This window comes from Periplaneta americana, chromosome 1 (genome assembly GCF_040183065.1).
Source record: "Periplaneta americana isolate PAMFEO1 chromosome 1, P.americana_PAMFEO1_priV1, whole genome shotgun sequence".
NCBI classification, from domain to species: domain Eukaryota; kingdom Metazoa; phylum Arthropoda; class Insecta; order Blattodea; family Blattidae; genus Periplaneta; species Periplaneta americana.
The window spans coordinates 223,316,270-223,336,170 of NC_091117.1; the positions used below are offsets into that span (position 1 = coordinate 223,316,270).

General features: G+C 37.8%; 1 protein-coding gene across 3 annotated transcripts in view; it reads left to right on the forward strand.

The window, feature by feature from the left end:
• The window catches only part of spn-D (spindle D), a 118,348-nt gene that overhangs the window by 11,293 nt on the left and 87,154 nt on the right, over nucleotides 1-19,901 (forward strand). For 2 of the 3 annotated variants that reach the window (XM_069838629.1, XM_069838631.1), the window contains 3 exons: nucleotides 1,988-2,181; nucleotides 4,984-5,115; nucleotides 8,142-8,330. In XM_069838629.1, coding sequence (XP_069694730.1) covers nucleotides 1,988-2,181; nucleotides 4,984-5,115; nucleotides 8,142-8,330 — 515 coding nt within the window. Of the gene's footprint in view, nucleotides 1-1,987; nucleotides 2,182-4,983; nucleotides 5,116-8,141; nucleotides 8,331-13,502; nucleotides 14,930-19,901 lie in introns of those variants that run through there. The other variant, XM_069838630.1, reaches the window with a different exon arrangement.

Sequence of the window (19,901 nt, forward strand, 5' to 3'; positions counted from 1 at the left end):
GTAATAGATTAAATAAAATTCTTTGTCAATTTTCTTATGTAACAAATGCTGCAATTTTGATTCACGTTGCTTGTTAGAAAAAATCAAGAACTCGAATTGGTTCAATAAGAAAACGAGACACCTAATATTCTAAACTGTTATTTTATTACAGTATTTTCATTGTAAAAACTTGTTTCGAAATTCTGAGTTGTTCACATAGTCCAGTACCACGAGTATGACTTTTAATGAGAAGTCAGTTATAACTTCAAATATGTTTCTGCACCATCAGATTTCTCATAACAAGTGTGGTAAAAATGAATTGTGCTTGCATACATGTATACTTACAATTTGTTAGTGTCGCCAGCTTGAGATTTCTATTAACCTTTTATTTCTATATATCCAGTCCTCTTGGAACTTCCTTCCCCTTATAGCACAACATTTCCCTTGTCTCCAAGATACTTCTGCATTTATCCCTTTGGTCTCCAATGCAGTACGCATTTAAGATTTAGGTTAGCATTCCATTTCCATTCTCTGAACATGTCCATACCATCTAAGTTATTGGGTTTTAATATACTCTGCAATGTTATCATGCACATTCATTTTATCCAGTGATAGAATTTTTTTTATCACCTTCTTGAAATTCTTTCTGATCATCGTGAAAATCCATTTCATTTGCCTAAATATATTGATTAGTTTTAGTTTTTAGAGGTCAAATTTCTCCTTCATATGAAATATTTACTTTTAACAAATGTGTTATACTGTATACAGGGTGGACCATAAGTAATGTCATTAATTTTAGGGGGTTATTCTTTGAGATATTTCGTACAAAGAAGTTCCTTATAATTTTGCTTGTTTTTGCTTCCTTTTGAGAAAAAACTGTTTTATATGAAACATTTCATAGCGTGTTTTGGGAAAGACATTGATTTAATTCCCAATATGCTCGGTGAATTTAGGAGAGTAGTATATTGTTTGAGAAGTTTCTGCCATCTAGTCTGCTGTCAAAAAATCTGAAAGTTAGAATTTATAAAACAGTTATATTACTGGTTGTTCTGTATGATTGTGAAATTTGGATTCTCACCTTGAAAGAGGAACAGAGGATTAAGGGTGTTTGAGAATAAGGTGCTTAGTAAAATATTTGGGGCTAAGGGCGATGAAGTTACAGGAGAATGGAGAAAATTACACAACTCAGAACTGCATGCATTGTATTAGGAACATTAAATTCAGACATTTGAGATGTGCAGAGCATGAAGCATGTACGGGCAAATCCAAAAATGTATATAGAATGTTAGTTGGGAGGCTGGAGGGAAAGATACCTTTGGGGAGACCGAGACGTAGATGGGAGGATAATATTAAAATGGATTTGAGAGAGGTGGGATATGATGCTAGGGACTGGATTAATCTTGTTCAGGATAGGGACTGTTGGCGGGCTTATGTGAGGGCGGTAATGAACCTCCGGGTTCCTTTTAGTCCACCCCCTTCATTACCACGGATAATAAAGGTTCTACTGTACTTCATGTGTACCTGATAAAGACACCTGAAGGAGCAAATGCTCATGCTTAGGTGCAGTGCAGTGCCAAATAGAGAGAACAAAATATACAGTACATATAAAATGGAGCAGATACAACACAAGGATAATAATGAAAGTATGATACGGTAGATGTAACAATCGCTATGTCGAGCATCAGGCATTTCTAACCTTTAAACGGGGTGTAACAGTGACGTAGGATCTCTCTTAAGCATGAGCCTGCATGCTATTCTGTAAGTGAAAGGTCTCCAGACTCCTTGTCAGAGAGTACAGTAAGCCTATGTTTGACATCTCTGATCTAGCCTATGTCATGGCCAAATATTTATTCCACTTTTCTTGGTTTGTATAGGTTTTCTTTCCATAATTTTTGTACTGTACACCTCCCTCCCCCTAATTGTGTCTAGTGATTATTACGTTTTGTATCTGATGCTGTTCTCACATGTTTGGTGAATTTTGATGTTAATGTTTCGTTTCTTCATTTAGAAGTTGCCGAAGCTTGCGTGAATCATCTTCGACAACTCGAACTCAATCAGGATTTCAGAGAAATGGATCAGCAGACGAACAACTTCACAGTTGAATCTGTTATGCAGAGGATACATTACATTGCTACAAAGGATCATTTACAACTCCTTGCAGCAATGTACAGCATTACTGAGTTTCTCGAAAAGAAGAAACAGGTAAAAGACTGTCTAGTTTTGCAATTGAAATGTCCAAGCCAGTTCATGGCCATGAATGAATGTTTTGTAGCAAATGTCATTCTAAAGCTAGACGTTTACTTACCGGAAAAAATTCGTTCGCTGCATTTGGATTTTTATTCTTTGCATTATTTTAAAAGGAGCATCGCCCACTTGGCTGTATCACCTCTCTCCGCATGACTGGATTCCAATCAAAATTCTTGCCAGAGAATTCTAAATGGATTTTCGTAGGTCCAAGATCGAAATATAGAATGTCATGACAAATATATCGATTGCAAGGCCTCCAATCACAGTAATATTGAAGGTATAATGAAATGGACGATGTGAAGGTTATTTTATTAAATGATGAAAGAGTAATGAAACGGAGAAAAATTCTCTCCGGTGCCGGGATTTGAACCCGGGTTTTCGGCTCTACGTGCTGATGCTTTATCCACTAAGCCACACCGGATACCAACCCTGGTGTCAGACAGAATCGTCTCAGATTAAGTTCCAACTCTTAGGTTCCCTTTTAGTGGCTGCCCTCTGCACTACGTCATAGATGTCTATGAACGTAGGACTGAAGTCCACACATGTGCTGAGGTGCACTCGTTATGAGTGACTAGTTGGCCGGGATCTGACGGAATAGGAGCCAAGAGTTGGAACTTAATCTGAGACGATTCTGTCCGACGCCGGGGTGGGTATCCGGTGTGGCTTAGTGGATAAAGCATCACCACGTAGAGCTGAAAACCCGGGTTCAAATCCCGGCGCCGGAGAGAATTTTTCTCCGTTACATTACTCTTTCATCGTATGATGATGCAGAATATCTGCATGGAAATATCATATGTACTTCGGTACATTAAAATAATATATATTATTTTATTAAGTTCAACAGTATGAAGAGCTTTATAATTTATGAAATTAGAATTAAAGCTATGTAATATGGAGAAAGAACATATGGGATGAGATTGGAAAATACTAAATTAACCAGGTGTGTCCTTCATAGTTTAAGTTACAGGGCTATTCATTTTATTTCCAGGTTCAGCTCAGAACACTACATTGAAATATTGTGCTTTAGCAGTAAATTACAACACTATTTGATTATTAATTTGGAAATGAGGACAATGAGCGATACTGTAATAAAAGTCTGAATGCAAAAAAACAAATTTTTTCCAGGAAGTGAGCGCCTACCTTAAATGACTCAGATTTCTGTATGATTTTCTAAGCATCTTAATGTGTGTATCTTTTGAAGTAACAAGATCTTGTGACAACCTACAGTATAATTTGAGTCGCTGTTAAGCTAATTTACTGTTTGAGTTGCTTGAGAAACTTCTTGCCCCAGCAACTAAAACTTACCCTAGTACAAACCCTAGTAATGCCGCACTTCGATTATTGTGACGTTTTGTTAAGTGACCTAAGTTCTGAATTGTCAGTCAAGTTACAGCGAGCTCAGAATATGTGCGTCAGATACGTGTGCAACATCCGACGATATGATCACATATCACGGTCCTTTGCAAGTCTTTCGTGGCTCCGACTTAAAGAACGCAGAACTTTACACTCTTTGTCTTTACTCTTTCGAATTCTGCACACCTCAACACCAAATTACCTTTCGTCTCGTTTCTCTTATCTATACTCTAACCACGACTTAAATACCAGATCACTTATCTGTGGCACACGCTAAGTATACCTCTTCATACAACATCTCGTTATTCATCATCTTTTACAGTATCCACCTCGCGTCAATGGAATTCCTTGTCACAAAGTATTAGGGGCTGCAAGACAACAAACACCTTTAAAAACAGCTTAAAAGATAACCTTATTAGCATTTCACTCCAATCTTACTGATTTAAACTATCACTGACTACATTGTTACTCCTTCCTTTAGACATCATCCTGATAGTGCTGTATTTTCAAAATTGTCTCATAATAATCTCTTTCTATTATCTAATATTATTTGAAATATATTAACATTCTATGTATTTTAGCTTAATTCTGCTACACAGTTTATTTCATTGTTTAATTAATAGTTCATAGTATTTTGTTGTTTAATTCGTAAATAACTTTTGTATACATGTAACTCTCATCTAAGTCAAATTGTTGAATTCTTTGTAAGTCCATGCATATGTATATATACTTTCTGCTGGTTGAGTGGAAGAGAAGGCCTTACGGCCTTAACTCTGCCAGCTAAAATAAATCATTATTATTATTATTATTATAATTACATGTTTGTGGATTTTCTTCCTTAACTCTGTGTATATTCTCAGTATTCCATACCGTAAGTCTTCCAGGACATTGTAAATCTTTAATGTCTCCTTCTCCATTATTGAAATGCTGGAACCATTCTGTGCTACACACTTACTAACGACACCTTCACTCTCGACTTCACATATTATTCAAGCCGAGGCAGCAGCTTTAAAATCTTGTTCCCATTAGTGCTTAACAAGGACTCTAATCTCAAGCTTAGTCACTTTCATTTTGTATTCTTTGTATTAATAATTGACGATTGTTACATGCATATGATGCACAGTAATAACCATAGCATCCTGTAAATTCTATTGTCCGATTAATCATTAAAATCTTCCAAAACACTAAACTTAAAAAACCGACATTTCTTATGAGGTGTCCTAAAAAAACCTTTTTCAGTTTATGCACCTCAGAAGACTGTGGACTTGTGAGATTTTTACAGCTATGTTTCTGCTCATTTCCGTCAGAGATTGCCTTTTTATATAGAAAAAGCAGCTATGAATTCTTTATAAGTTTAAGTGTAATAATGACAGTAACTTACAAGGAGATAACATTTCCTTTCAGGTGAAATTAATAGTGGTAGACAGTCTTGCTTTCCCTTTCCGCAATGGCACCCTGGATTCTCTTCTAAGAACAAGACTACTGTGCACTGTTTTGGCAGAACTGAGGAAGGTGGCAAGGAAATATAGTTTGTCTGTAAGTATGCTGAGAATATAATAATTAATAACTATGATATATATTTTGATGTACCGAAGTACATATGATATTTCCATGCAGATATTCTGCGTCATCATATGATGAAAGAGTGATGGAACGGCGCCCATACCGTCGGATCCCGGCCAACCAGTCACTCATTTGAGTGCACCTCAACACATGTATGGACTTCGGTCCTGCGTTCTTAGTCATCTATGACGTAGTGGAGAGGGCGGCCACTAGAGGGAACCCAAGAGATGGAGCTTAATCTGAGACGATTCTAACTGGCGTCGGGGTTGTATCCGGCGTGGCTTAGTGGATAAAGCATCAGCACGTAGAGCTGAAAACCCGGGTTCAAATCCCGGCGCCGGAGAGAATTTTTCTCCGTTCCATCACTCTTTCATCATATGATGACGCAGAATATCTGCATGGAAATATCATATGTACTTCGGTACATCAAAATATATATGATATGCGTAATAAATCACTTTGTGATTTAAGACGGCGCCCATACCGTCGGATCCCGACCAACCAGTCACTCATTCGAGTGCACCTCAACACATGTATGGACTTCGGTCCTGCGTTCATAGACATCTATGACGTAGTGGAGAGGGCGGCCACTAGAGGGAACCCAAGAGATGGAGCTTAATCTGAGACGATTCTAACTGGCGTCGGGGTTGTATCCGGCGTGGCTTAGTGGATAAAGCATCAGCACGTAGAGCTGAAAACCCGGGTTCAAATCCCGGCGCCGGAGAGAATTTTTCTCCGTTCCATCACTCTTTCATCATATGATGACGCAGAATATCTGCATGGAAATATCATATGTACTTCGGTACATCAAAATATATATGATATGCGTAATAAATCACTTTGTGATTTAAGACGGCGCCCATACCGTCGGATCCCGGCCAACCAGTCACTCATTCGAGTGCACCTCAACACATGTATGGACTTCGGTCCTGCGTTCATAGACATCTATGACGTAGTGGAGAGGGTGGCCACTAGAGGGAACCCAAGAGATGGAGCTTAATCTGAGACGATTCTAACCAGCGTCGGGGTTGTATCCGGCGTGGCTTAGTGGATAAAGCATCAGCACGTAGAGCTGAAAACCCGGGTTCAAATCCCGGCGCCGGAGAGAATTTTTCTCCGTTCCATCACTCTTTCATCATATAATAACTATGAAGTAAACAGGCGTCTGGGTAAGGTGATAATTTTAGTGTCTTAGGTGAAATATGTTTTTATTAGAATTGTCTTCCATTATATACCATTATTATTACCATCAAAGGTAATATTCTTATTATATTCGTTGTTTCAGAGTTTGGACAGTAACAACAACAAAAATGACTTATATGTAGCTGTCTTAATTGCTTCTTATTAAATTCCACTACACACTTTTACTGTCCCTATATCTCTGGACTTTTTAAATGTTACTATTAGTTTGTCCGCATATTCTAACATCTTGTGCTTATACAGTGAACATTATTCATTAAGGAACCCATGATCGGAAATGAGAAATGGCGGATTCACAGTGCTATGAAATATTTGGCTTCCTGTCTTTGTGATAGAGAACTTTCCACACATTGGGTTGGGAATGCCTGCAGTATGTCATGTCACCGCTGTATCTCCCAGATACCTTCAGGCAGTGAATGATTGGAAGGGGATGTCCAACTCCTTGGCCTCCGCACTCCCCTGACTTGATCCCTTCTGTACATGGAAGGGGATGTTCAGTTCCTTGGCCTCCGCACTCCCCTGACTTGATTCCTTCTGTACAAAGCATTTAATAAACAATTTCGGAATATGTATGATAAGAACTTTCTTGTGTTAAATTTTAATGTACCTTGTTAACATGTTTCGACCTATTTTCGGTCATCTTCGGAACTGGTCGAAAACAAAAACACACATAAAAATGCAACCTCATTCAAGAAATTAAACTACAACATCGCGTACAGAACAAATAACACTCTACAAAAACATCTCAACACACAAATAACACAAACAAACAAATACAACCACACAGGCGTATACAAACTCATATGTAACACCTGCAACAACTTCTACATAGGACAGACAGGCAGATCATTTCAAACACGTTACAAAGAACACATCACAGCCATAACAAAATTACAAAACACCTCCACATATGCAGAACACATCACAAATGCCAACCACACCCACAGAGACATCAACACAGACATGGAAATACTGCACATCCAACCAAAAAGCCAGAAACTCAACACACTAGAACAATATGAAATATACAGACACACGAAAACACACCCCAACGATATTCTCAACACACAACTCAGCTTCAAAACACATACACTCTTTGACTCTACACTACGAACGCACCCACACAGGAAACAAGAGGTGGCAAGACCAACAACGACCAGTTCTGAAGATGACCGAAAACAGGTCGAAACATGTTAACCAGGTACGTTGAAATTTAACACAAGAAAGTTCTTATCATACATATTCCGAAGTGATACAGTGTTAAAAGTTGTGTAATCAAGATGTATAATAAACAACAGTAAATCCTTTAAATCTGTGGTGTTTGGGTAAAGGGAGATAAGTCATAAAAATGAGTTCGGAGATAAATGAAAATTAAACTTGGAACCCTTATTACAAATACTTTTCTACACAAATAAAACACATCAACTGCTAGTATTCTTTGAGTTTTGCACACCCACTTGTATAATTTAACTTGTGTGTTCATCTGGGGAACAAAATTCCAGCTGGACAAAAAAATTACTTATACCCCTTTACCCGAACACCACGGAAATGTTCGGTGTCCAGTGTCAGTGTCATTCAAGTACTTGGTTACGATTCTTTGGTACAAAACACTGCTCCTAGCAATGGAATTGGCATGGGAAGCAATTGGAAGCTGTATTTTGTGTGCTATATGCCAGCTTGTATATATTATGTGAGCAATGATTTTAACAGGCAGATATCTAGACTGCCATTGGCAGTTATTGGTAATGCTATTTTTTGCCACTCTCCAGCCTCTGTAGTTTGCATTCTCCTTTTGACAGGTATTGATAACAAATCACTTGACTACCAAAGTGAGCCCAGGCAGCGAAAGTCACTTAGTCCCAGCCTTAGGTGATAGCTTTGGTCACTACATCAACACACGGATCATGCTGGGCTCCTTACAGCAAGGATGTTGTGCAGCAGTTCTCATCAAAAGTGTCAGAAGTTCAGAACTATCAGCAAAATTCCAGGTAAGTCTTCAGAGTAACATTGCTTTCAACTTACAAATACAGTAAAACTTCATTTGTACGTTTTTATGGGGGCCTGAATAAAAAGAAAAACATATAACTGAAATGGCACTTAATAATCTCTGAAATAGCTTTCTCACAAAGCGTAGGGCCGCTAATTGGATTATTTTCTACCCAACTATTACAGCAATCTGTCTTCCAGGGATTTATATCTCTCATCTTGAATCCACTTGCATTTGCCATAGGACTTTGCAAATGCACATGCACTTTCTTTTACTATTTTCGACTTACCGCCACAATAGATCTTGAAGTGAATGGAGCTGTCCTTAATTCTATAGGTTCGTTCCAACAACAGTCAGGAACCGTCTGTAACCATCGTGAGCATGCGCAGTACAGAAAAAGCGTTCCAACACAATCCGAACCAGTCCTGAACCAGAAACATGTACTGCAGTCGGGCGTTCCAACAAGCTTTTGACACGGGTTCGGAACGGTCAGAAATAGTCCGTGGATTGAGGCATGTACGGAAGAGTACGCAAGACGCGCATGCGCATAAGCTCACCAACGTCTCCTGGATACTGAAGAAAGACATGATCGACTGTTCACATCATTGAGGTTAAAGATGAAAAGTGACAGTACAGACGAATAATAAAACTAGAGATTTAATTTAAATTTTCGCCAAAAAGAAAGGGAATGGAAATTATTTGGGTATTGAAATAGTTAATTACAATTTCAACATGCATCTTTGATTAAAAGTATAATAAATAACGTACATACATTAATAATTAAAAATTAAATGATAGTCCCCCAGTACACGACATTGAATTAGCGGATTCTTGCCTTCCATATTTTTTGTCATCCTTTTATAGAAAATGATCGAAATTCTATTTTCTGCAATTAGAATTAGCTGTGAAACGATAATAATAAGCATTCCGTTCTTAGCAAAGATGATCACAGTTATAGCATCTCTGGATTTAGTACATAACAATCCGTGAAAGCGTTCCAACAGCGTCTAGTCCAGTTTCAATCCCATAGCAGATGCTCAACTAGCGCATGCACATAAGATGGTACAGGAACCATACATGAACTGATCCATGAACCGCTTGTTGGAACGAACCATATGTCAATATTGACTCGTTTCTTATTGCCACTCTTTTTTTTTTTACACCTTTAGTATGTTTAGTTACAGTCATGAACTTCCCTACACCAGAAGAAACAATCCACATATTTATTTTTTATTTTAGTAGGTTATTTTACGACACTTTATCAACATCTTAGGTTATTTAGCATCTGAATGAGATGAAGATTTTTTTTTTTTTTTTAGTAGGTTATTTTACGACGCTTTATCAACAGCTTAGGTTATTTAGCGTCTGAATGAGATGAAGGTGATAATGCCGGTGAAATGAGTCCGGGGTCCAACACCGAAAGTTACCCAGCATTTGCTCATATTGGGTTGAGGGAAAACCCCGGAAAAAACCTCAACCAGGTAACTTGCCCCGACCGGGAATCGAACCCGGGCCACCTGGTTTCGCGGCTAGACGTTCTAACCGTTACTCCACAGGTGTGGACATGAAGATGTTAATGCCGGTGAAATGAGTCCGGGGTCCAGCATCGAAAGTTACCCAGCATTTGCTCATATATTGGGTTGAGGGAAAACCCCGGAAAAAGCCTCAACCAGATAACATGCCCCGACTGGAAATTGAACCAGGGCCACCTGGTTTCGCGGCCAGACACGCTAACCATTACTCCACAGGTGTGGACACACACAATCCACAGATGAATGCTGACACTTCACAGTGAGAGCAAAGTGCAAACAAAGAAATCGGAATTCAAAAACCAATCAGCAACCTTCTCGTCATTTCATGATGAGTTGTCAAGACGTTTCGTATCTCCCAGAGCTTAAAATAGCATTGTGTAAGTGTCAAAAACGTATATGCAAAATAAATTAACATGGGAATTATAGGAATTTTGCCAGGACTTCAGAAAAGAAAAAGTTTTACTGTAATATCATAAACATTTTATTTCCAGTTTATAATTTAACTCTGTGCATATCTTTACAACAGAATTCCATAGTTTTTGTGTCACAAGGTAAAGAAGTTAACTGAGAAATCTACATAAAAGGACTTGAAAGAGTCGTAAATTTGTCTTTAGTATAATTTTGTGTATACTTCTACTGTATTGACAGATGGAGTCTGTTGCATTAACATTCTCTACTTATTTAAATTCTACTGGTATGGCACAGAATTTCTTAAAGTGTCTGTCAACCAGTCAACTTTCTGTGCTAGACCTGAATTCGCATCTTGACAAGTGCAAGAGGAATTTGTCAGGTACAGAGGAAGTCTTGGTGCAGGTTTTCTGAAAGCACTCCTGTCTCCCATGTTATTGCTTCTTCATTTCGCTGGCACTGGTCTCATTGGTGATGAAAACAGTGGCAAACTAACCATCTTATCCTGGTCCCAGACAGGGCCGGATTTAGGTATAGTACCGACCCTAGGCAGTGCTATAATTTGCCGCCCCTCAACTTACGGAAACAGTTTATGAGCAGCTATTATTATTATTTTTTTAATTGGGTTATTTTACGACGCTGTATCAACATCTAGATTATTTAGCGTCTGAATGAAATGAAGGTGATAATGCCGGTGAAATGAGTCCGGGGTCCAGCACCGATAGTTACCCAGCATTTGCTCGTATTGGGTTGAGGGAAAACCCCGGAAAAAATCTCAATCAGGTAACTTGCCCCAACAGGGATTCGAACCCGGGCCACCTGGTTTCGCGGCCAGACGCGCTGACCGTTACTCCACAGGTGTGGACAGCAGCTATTATACAAGTCATGTCTAGTTGAAATTAGTCTTAAATGAAATGTTACATTGCAGAAAACAGTAAATTACTGGAATCAAAATACATGCATCTTGTGAATTATAAAGATTTTCTTCGCACTTTCTTCACAGAGAAAGCATTGATGATGTCATCAAGTCGATCTGACGAAGCACATCAGATAGATTCGATGCAAAGAAATATGTTGTTGTTGTTTTCTAATGCCAGGCGTTTGACAATAAAGTCATTTGACCTCTTGCACTCCAATATTTTTCAAAGATATTGTGACAGCGACGTGAGATTCGAACTCACGACCAGCGTCCCGCAAGAAAGCAGATCGCGCGGGGACGGCGCGCAGCGGAGAGAAGTAAGGGGAAAGGGCCTACGCGGCGAGAGAGTGGAGAGAGAGTGCGCACGCATCTGGTGCTGGTAGAGAGGAGAGGGCTCTGGATTTTTCTGGAGTGCCATCTCTAGAGACGCGTGGAACTTTCGAGGCTACGTCGCTGTGGTTATAAATTATGGTCGCGAAGGAACGACAGCAGTTTTCAGTTATTCAGTCAGTGAGTAAGCCAGAGCAAGCAAGCCAGACTTGTGTGCCGGAGTTCGACTCGAGTGTGCGTCCGCATCTGCGTCAGCATCCGAAGGCCAGAGATCGAGTGCAGTGGACCGCAGTTGGAGGGACCTGAGTTCGAGTACAGTGAACTGTCTCTGAAGATCTGTGGTTCGAGATACTGTGAACTCAAGTGACTGAGATAGAAGAACTGTGAACTGAGAACTGATAGTTCTGATTTGTAAATAGTGCTTTGTAAATATTAGTTAAGATTAACAGTTCATTGTTGTTCGTACTAGTCCAAGTAAATTGTCATTGTCATCAGTGGAGTGCTATAACGAATACTGTGTTGAGTGAAAATCCAATTGTTGACGAGAGCGTTTAAGGCGAATTGTAGAAAGGAATTATTGTTGGAAGAATAAAATCCTGTTGTTGAGTTGAATTAAATTCACAATATTATCATGGCCAGCAACTGAAGCACAGATTTTGAGGTGTTCCGAATCCATTTCTTGGTTTGAATTGCACAATGGGCAGTTAGGGGACTGATATATTCCAATTCTATGCAGGTGTTTGCCAAACAATCATGGCCTGTTGCCAATCTAAATGCAGCTACAGACGATTTTCGTGGTAAATCGGGAATTAACTGTGGATTTTGATGCAGAGAGTTCCATTTTTTCCCTTGGGATTGTGTTATCAAATTTTGTTTGTTGAAGTCTAAGTATGTAGATTTAATAAATCTTTTCACAGAGTAATACGTAGATTTAGTAACAGATCTGTAAGTAGCAGTGCTGCCCTTCTTTGCTAAAGCATCTGCATTCTCATTTCCCAGGATTCCACAATGGAATACAATTCTTTTATTGAGTGATATTAATTGAGAGAGCATTTTAGTTATTTCTGAAATGTTACATTGCAGAAAACAGTAAATTACTGGAATCAAAATACATGCATCTTGTGAATTATAAAGATTTTCTTCGCACTTTCTTCACAGAGAAAGCATTGATGATGTCATCAAGGCGATCTGACGAAGCACATCAGGTCAGACTCGATGCAAAGAAACATATTTAAACTTATTCATTGTTGGAACAAAATTGATATGTGAAAGACAGGCTGTGGTTTGTTTTTAAACATTGGTTTTGTTGGTGGTGTAATTATTACGAGTATTTCTTACTTCGATAGGAAGTGTAAAGTAAATTGAAAAATAAACTCAACTCTTTGCAGAATAAACCTTCCATATCGAATTATATCGTGTACATGCTGGAAAGTGATTAAATAGTATTGTTGACGATATATTATATTGTAAATGTAACTGAGAGTTGTGGTTACTATCCATAGCGATAAATAATAAACATAATCCAATTTGATTTTCAACAATGTGTATTTGTTTATACTAGCATTTAAATTTAAGCAGTTTCATAGTATAATAACGTGATACCATACTGGCATTACAATATGATTATGCAGCTGCACACTTTCCTTTTACTCTCACCGCTACTGCGACAATGCGATAACAAACAATATTCGACTTCCACAAGGTGTTCGAGAACAAACTTCATAAAGATTTACCAACAAGTGTTTTAAAAACAAATTTCACTGTAAAATGAAAAAAAGGGGAAATGAAAAAGGAAGAGAGAGATCCGGCACTGGTCCCAGGAGTGAAATCAGAGAGCAAGTAATTATAATTTGTGTCACAGTTGATACCGGAGTTGTGAGCTGTAGCAGGACAATGATATGTCACTAGCTACTGTATAAAATGTGCAATGCAAAGTATGTGTGATTTATATTGTGTTGTTAATTTATTTCGTATTTTGTTTCAGATTCTGAAAAGTGGAATTCGAGATTGCAGTTCAGTATGAAATGAAATATTCGTCCTACAGAATGCTGTACAGAGAAGTGAATAAGAGAATTATGGAGTTTTGAGAATGGTTGTCTTGTTATACAGCTTGCTCGTGCATCTCGAAACGGATGGTGGGATCAAGAATGACACCCTTATCCTTCTGCCGATCAATTATGATGATATCAGCACGTCTAGTTACTTAATGACATAAAAAAGACGAACTTAACAGTAACAAGATATTATTGCCAAAGCAGTATTCAGTCTGTACAGTGTTGTCAACTGTATCCTATATTTGAATAATTTCAAGGAAAAATTGTTCCGGGGCTGGGTATCGATCCCGGGACCCTTTGCTTAGCGTGCGAATGCTCTACCGACTGAACTACCTCAGGAACTGTACACGACAGCATCACAATTTTTCCTCTGTATCCACACAACTCAAATGAGCTTACAAGATGCCGGGATCGATACCCGGCCCCGGAACAATTTTTCTTTGAAATTATACAAACCTGCTTTACAGGGGGCTACTACCTGAAAGCCAGATTTGCATGTATCCTATATTGCACTCATTTTTCGAGATATTAATTTGAAATTTGGTAGAACTATATTCCTTGCTATAAGGATTAATTTTAGCCCATTTACGCAAAAAGAGCTCACACTTTCCTGCATCTACCTCCTCAATTATCAATAAAAGTTCTAGTATATTATGCCTTGTGTTTATTTTGTTATGGCAACTGTCATCAGAAATTAATGCAAAACCACCACTTCTATATTCAACATTAAAACCTTATTATTCTTACATTGGTTTCCTTAAATTTATTAATTTTGAATAGTGATATTGTTGCATTTTGAATGTAATTGTACTTAAGTAGTTTAACATTAAAATATTGATTTGAATACAAAACAAAACAAATCAACGATATGAATACAGAAGAAAATTGTATGTGGCTTGTTTATCATCACTAATGCTAGGATTTTTATGTAATATCAACATGAAAAATAAGTATGTACATATTTATGTAGTAATATTAGGTAAAATATGTAGTTAAATATGTAATATTATATAACAATTTCTTAAAATATTGTGAATTTTATTAGTAACAACAATGTAATTTATTCGCCACAACAATAATTCCTTTCTACAATTCGCCTTAAACGCTCTCGTCAACAATTGGATTTTCACTCAACACAATATTCGTTATAAAACTCCACCGACGACAATGACAATTTACTTGGACTAGTACGAACAACAATGAACTGTTAATCTTAACTAATATTTACAAAGCACTATTTACAAATCAGAACTATCAGTTCTCAGTTCACAGTTCTTCTAGCTCAGTCACTCGAGTTCACAGTATCTCGAACCACAGACCTTCAGAGACAGTTCACTGTACTCGAACTCAGGTCCCTCCAACTGTGGTCCACTGCACTCGAACTCAGGTCCCTCCAACTGCGGTCCACTGCACTCGGACTCAGGCCTTCGGATGCTGATACAGTTGCGGACGCACACTCGAGTCGAACTCCGGTTGGCTTGACTGGCTTGCTTGCTCTGGCTTACTCACTGACTGAATAACTGAAAACTCTGCTCGAGTTCGCTGGCGCTTCTTCTTTTATAGCAAAATCATAGTTGCGAGAAATTTCTACAGGTGTGTAGAGAATTATCTGGATATCTCCACTTCGACGCACTTCTGGAATAGTCAGGAAGATCCATTCCCCCTTACTCCGCATGCAGCAGTTGCGCGTGTACTCTCCCCTCGTCGCGTGGGCCTTTCCCCTTTCCGCCGCGCGCCGTCCCTCATGCTTCATGAAGCCCGCGCGATATGCTCTCTCTCGCGGGACGCTGGTCGTGAGTTCGAATCTCACGTCGCTGTCACAATATGTAATATTAAATTACATTAAAATTTAATTTTTATATAAATTTTACATTAAACATTAAGTTACTTGAATATCACTCATTTTATTAATTACATTTTTGTAGAATAAAGTGTGGTGCATTAATAATTGAAGACATGAGTGCAAGAACTAGATAATAACCTCAAGTAAAGTTCTGAGAAAAACGAGAAAAAATTTTTGTACTATATTAAATCTGCATTTGTAGATTATTTGAATTTAGTGTGAAAATATAAATGAATGTGCACTTTTCTTTCAGTTTTCTGCCTTGTAGCTCATACAGAAATACGAGGAAAAGGGAGAAATATGTGCGTGGAATTACCCATTTCTTGCACTCAGTTGTTTTAAAAAATGTAGCAAGGAGTGTAATGTAATAAATTAATGCTTTTCATCATCATCATCATCTGTGGTCATACAGCCCTTTTAGTTTAGCCTTGACCTCCTTAAGAATTGCCGCCCAATCTTCCCTCTCTAGGGCTCTCCGTCTCCATCTCTTAATTCCTGCTTTAACTAGATCATCCTGAACATCATCCAACCATCGTAGTTTAGGTCTTCCTGCTCTTCTTCTACCACTTAGCGTGGCATCTAGTAATCTTTTAGGAATATTATCCATTCTGATAATGTGGCCCAGCCACTCCAGCCGTCTAATTTTTATATCAGTGACAATACTTGGATCTTTATATAGTTTTTGTAGTTCAGAATTGGTCCTAATTCTCCACTCTCCCTTATCATAAATAGGGCCATAAATTTTTCTTAAAATTTTCCTTTCCCACGTATTTAAGATGGTTATTGCTCGTTCAGGTAGAGTCCAGGTTTCGCTTCCAAAAGTCACTGTAGGTTTAATAATTATTTTATAAATCCTCACCTTCATTTTTTTGGAGATATATCTGGTTCTTATAATTTTATCTAATGCTCTGAGGCTTCGATTGCCAATGGCTATTTTATCCTTGATCTCAGTTAATATGTTGTTATCCTCGGTGACTATCGAGCCGAGATATCGGAACCTTGACACTTTCTCAAAAGTAACCTCATTTAAGACAACAGTAATTAATGCTTTTATATGAAGTAATTTTGTCATTCATATAAATTATTTTCAAAGGTAAGAACATGAAAACTAATCGCGTTTACCAAAAAAGTCAAGAAATAATGTTTCTTAAAACAGTCTTTAAATCTCGTAGTAAGATGCCTCACTTTCATATCCAAATTCTCCATCTTTGCTTTCACATACATGCTAAAGTCATCACATCATTGTATTTCTTTCTCTCCAATGGCAATGGAGCATAGTACAACTTGGTGCATTTAATGTAGGTGTCTGTTTCATCTTAAACAAAATTTTGATTGAATCAGTGTGTTCTAACCACCAGAAACAAACACTTCTCTCCCTTCATAAATGAATTTACGGTATTTGCTGATTGTAAATAATTGTGTTCTGTTCTTTATTACTTTCTTAAAAGATGGTTGAAAGTGACTTTTTAAGTTGAATACTATTTTCTTGTTCATTTTCACTGCAGCGATTTTTTTTAAGCTGATGATGATATATCATACCATTCTTTGGACACAGAGACATACTTCTTCTTGCGCCAGTAAATCTACTGACATGAGCCTGTCGCATTTAAGCACACTTAAATACCATCGACCGGCCTGGAATCGAACCCGCAACCTTGGGCATAGAAGGCCAGCGCTATACCAACTTGCCAACCAGGTCGACCTTGCACTTGATCTTCTCAATCTGTGTAAAGGTTCAATCACAGGGCATGAATGAATGTCTGCGTTCTGGGAAATGATGTTCCTTATTCTGAGCCAGCAAGATGGCAACTGAATCCAAGAACTGGATATTTCCGGAAGTACTATTTGTTCAAAATAGCTTCACTGACCAGTAGAGGGCAGAAGTGGCTATAAGTTTATGTAAAAATCTCAATTTCACTAAAAGTGGTCATTATCTATGTAGGTCTTGCACTAAACGACATTTGATACAAGTTGAGAGGATGCTAAGGTATTTCTTTCCCCTTCTACTGTCCCTGAGTCCGTCTGTAACAGACCGGTAGCTGTTACCTCTTATACCTGCACCCCCCAAATTGTACACACAAGAAAATAAAATATTAAATAAAGTACATAAGTGGATATAAAATACAGTGACACAGATGTTTCACAATTACATGTTTCAGTATATTTTAGTGTCGTTCTTTCAATATTTTCAACTAATAATTAATTAAATTAAGGGATGCTAGTTTGTGTTATGAAGTCAGGGGGAAGTGACACAGTGCAGATTGTTCCGTTGTGTATGCTTAGAGTAGCAACTAGCGGTGGAGAAAACATATATCTTCTGTTGTCCGTAGCTTTTTAATGTGCCAGTTGACATAAACAACAATAAAATGAAATACAAACGCTTAGTATAGATTTTCGAAATATACATTACCGGTAAACCTTTTCAATAATAAGTATTTTCACTAAGTTCAAAGTCAATTAGTCAAACGTTAGTAAGATAGGCAGTAGCATCTTCCCCTTCACGGATGGTAAAGAGTGTGAGTAGAGGGGAAAGCCTATGAACCAAACTGAAATGGGGATTAGGGTCTTCAATTAATTAATTAAACATGTCGGTATTATATGTAAAATTTAATAAAATCTATTATTCTATATGAAAATGCGAATATTTAATAGAAGTTACACAATTATTTTTATAGTCACTGTTTAAGCTATCTGTCCAGTAAACATCACTTTGCAGAACTCAATCTACTTCACTTCGAAGTGCAATGAACTATCAGGTACATCTCCAATCTTTCCTTTGTCATGGAATGCTGCCAGTCAGAGAGGATGGTTTTATACACAGAAAATGATCTTTCCACGTCACAGGATGTTGCTGGTGTAAATTTAAGTAGATGAAATTTTTCAGGAGAGATGTTGTCTGGAGGATTCTCTTCTTTCCCCGCTGACAATCTTACACACTGGAGTCAATATCGAGAAGCCAGGGTTTCTTCCCATAACAAACACAAATTTCTTCATTACTCCTATTCCAACAATCCCTTCAACAGCACTTAACTTTGATGTAACATCTTCCACAATGTCCAGTGATTCACTGAAACTGCCGATTTCCCTGGAAATGAATCTATCACAGATTTCAGCTTCTTTAAAATGTCACTATAAAAGCAGGCAGCCTCGATCCACATACTCCACCTAGTCAGGACAGATTCAGGGGGCAATTTCATATTTGGCAGTTGTTCTCTATAGTATAGCACACGTTGGGGGGCTTTAACAAATACTTTCTTGGTGTTTGAAATAATGCTATTCACCTGTGGACAGTTATTTCACACTTCTTTGGCGACACATTGCAGTCCATGAGTGAAACAGATGAAATGGATCATATTTTGATAGAACACACATAAAGCAGTTCTCGTCTTTAGCAGCATCAGAATAAAGAACAAGAACTTTATTTTCTTGAACACCTTCCATCATTCACAAAACGAGCCACTATTGCATGATTTGTGTGTTCCAACACTTTCGAAGAAATCAGAAAAGGTGTGGGGATATTTCTCCATCCAGTTTGCCGATCACAAGGTTGGCAACATAGCGCCTTTTTATATCTGTAGTTTCATCGACGGTGATCCGTATATAGTTACTGCCTATATATTGTCACACATATGCCAGTGCTTCCTTGTAACACAAATGCAGGCAGTTTTTTCAGAGCGTAGAATCATTAGGTATCTGCCTCCCTCAATACTTCTCTAAAAATGCGGGATATTTAGGTACCTGGAGTTTGTACCATGGAATATTTGCAGTAACCATAGCACTACATATGTCATGGAAGAATTCATTCCTTCCATTTGAAGACTGTTGCATTTGAGACAGAAGCACTTGCTTTTTAGATGTTCGCAGTGCTTTATTCTTAGTATGCAGGGCACTGCAGACATGTTGCTCAAGTTGGATTTCATTGAACATCATATCTTCTTATTACAAGCCTGGCACAGAACCACTTCTCCATCAGTAGTGAACCAGGAGGCCTATATTTTTACCCACAATTTTAACTTCGACGATAAATTTAATGTCATTCAGCGATTTACAGTAGTCATAGACTCAGAATATATATATATACAAATCTATACTAATAATAAATCTGTAACCAAAATTTTTCTGGTAATTTTCGATTTTCCAAAAATAATTGGTGTTAACATGTATCATTAACCATCCTGAAACCGAAAACCACTTTTTTTTAATTTTTGTTTGTATGTCTGTCTGTCTGTCTGGATGTTTGTTACCTTTTCATGCGATAATGGCTGAACCGATTTATATGAAAATTGGAATATCAATTATGTTCGTTGTAACTTAGATTTTAGGCTATATGGCATTCAAAATACTTTATTTAAAAGGGGGGTTATAAGGGGGCCTGAATTAAATAAATCGAAATATCTCTTATTCTTATTCTTATTCTTTGAAAAATTTTGATAGGACTGATATTTAATGAGATAAATGAGTTTTAAAATTAAAATAACTGCCATCT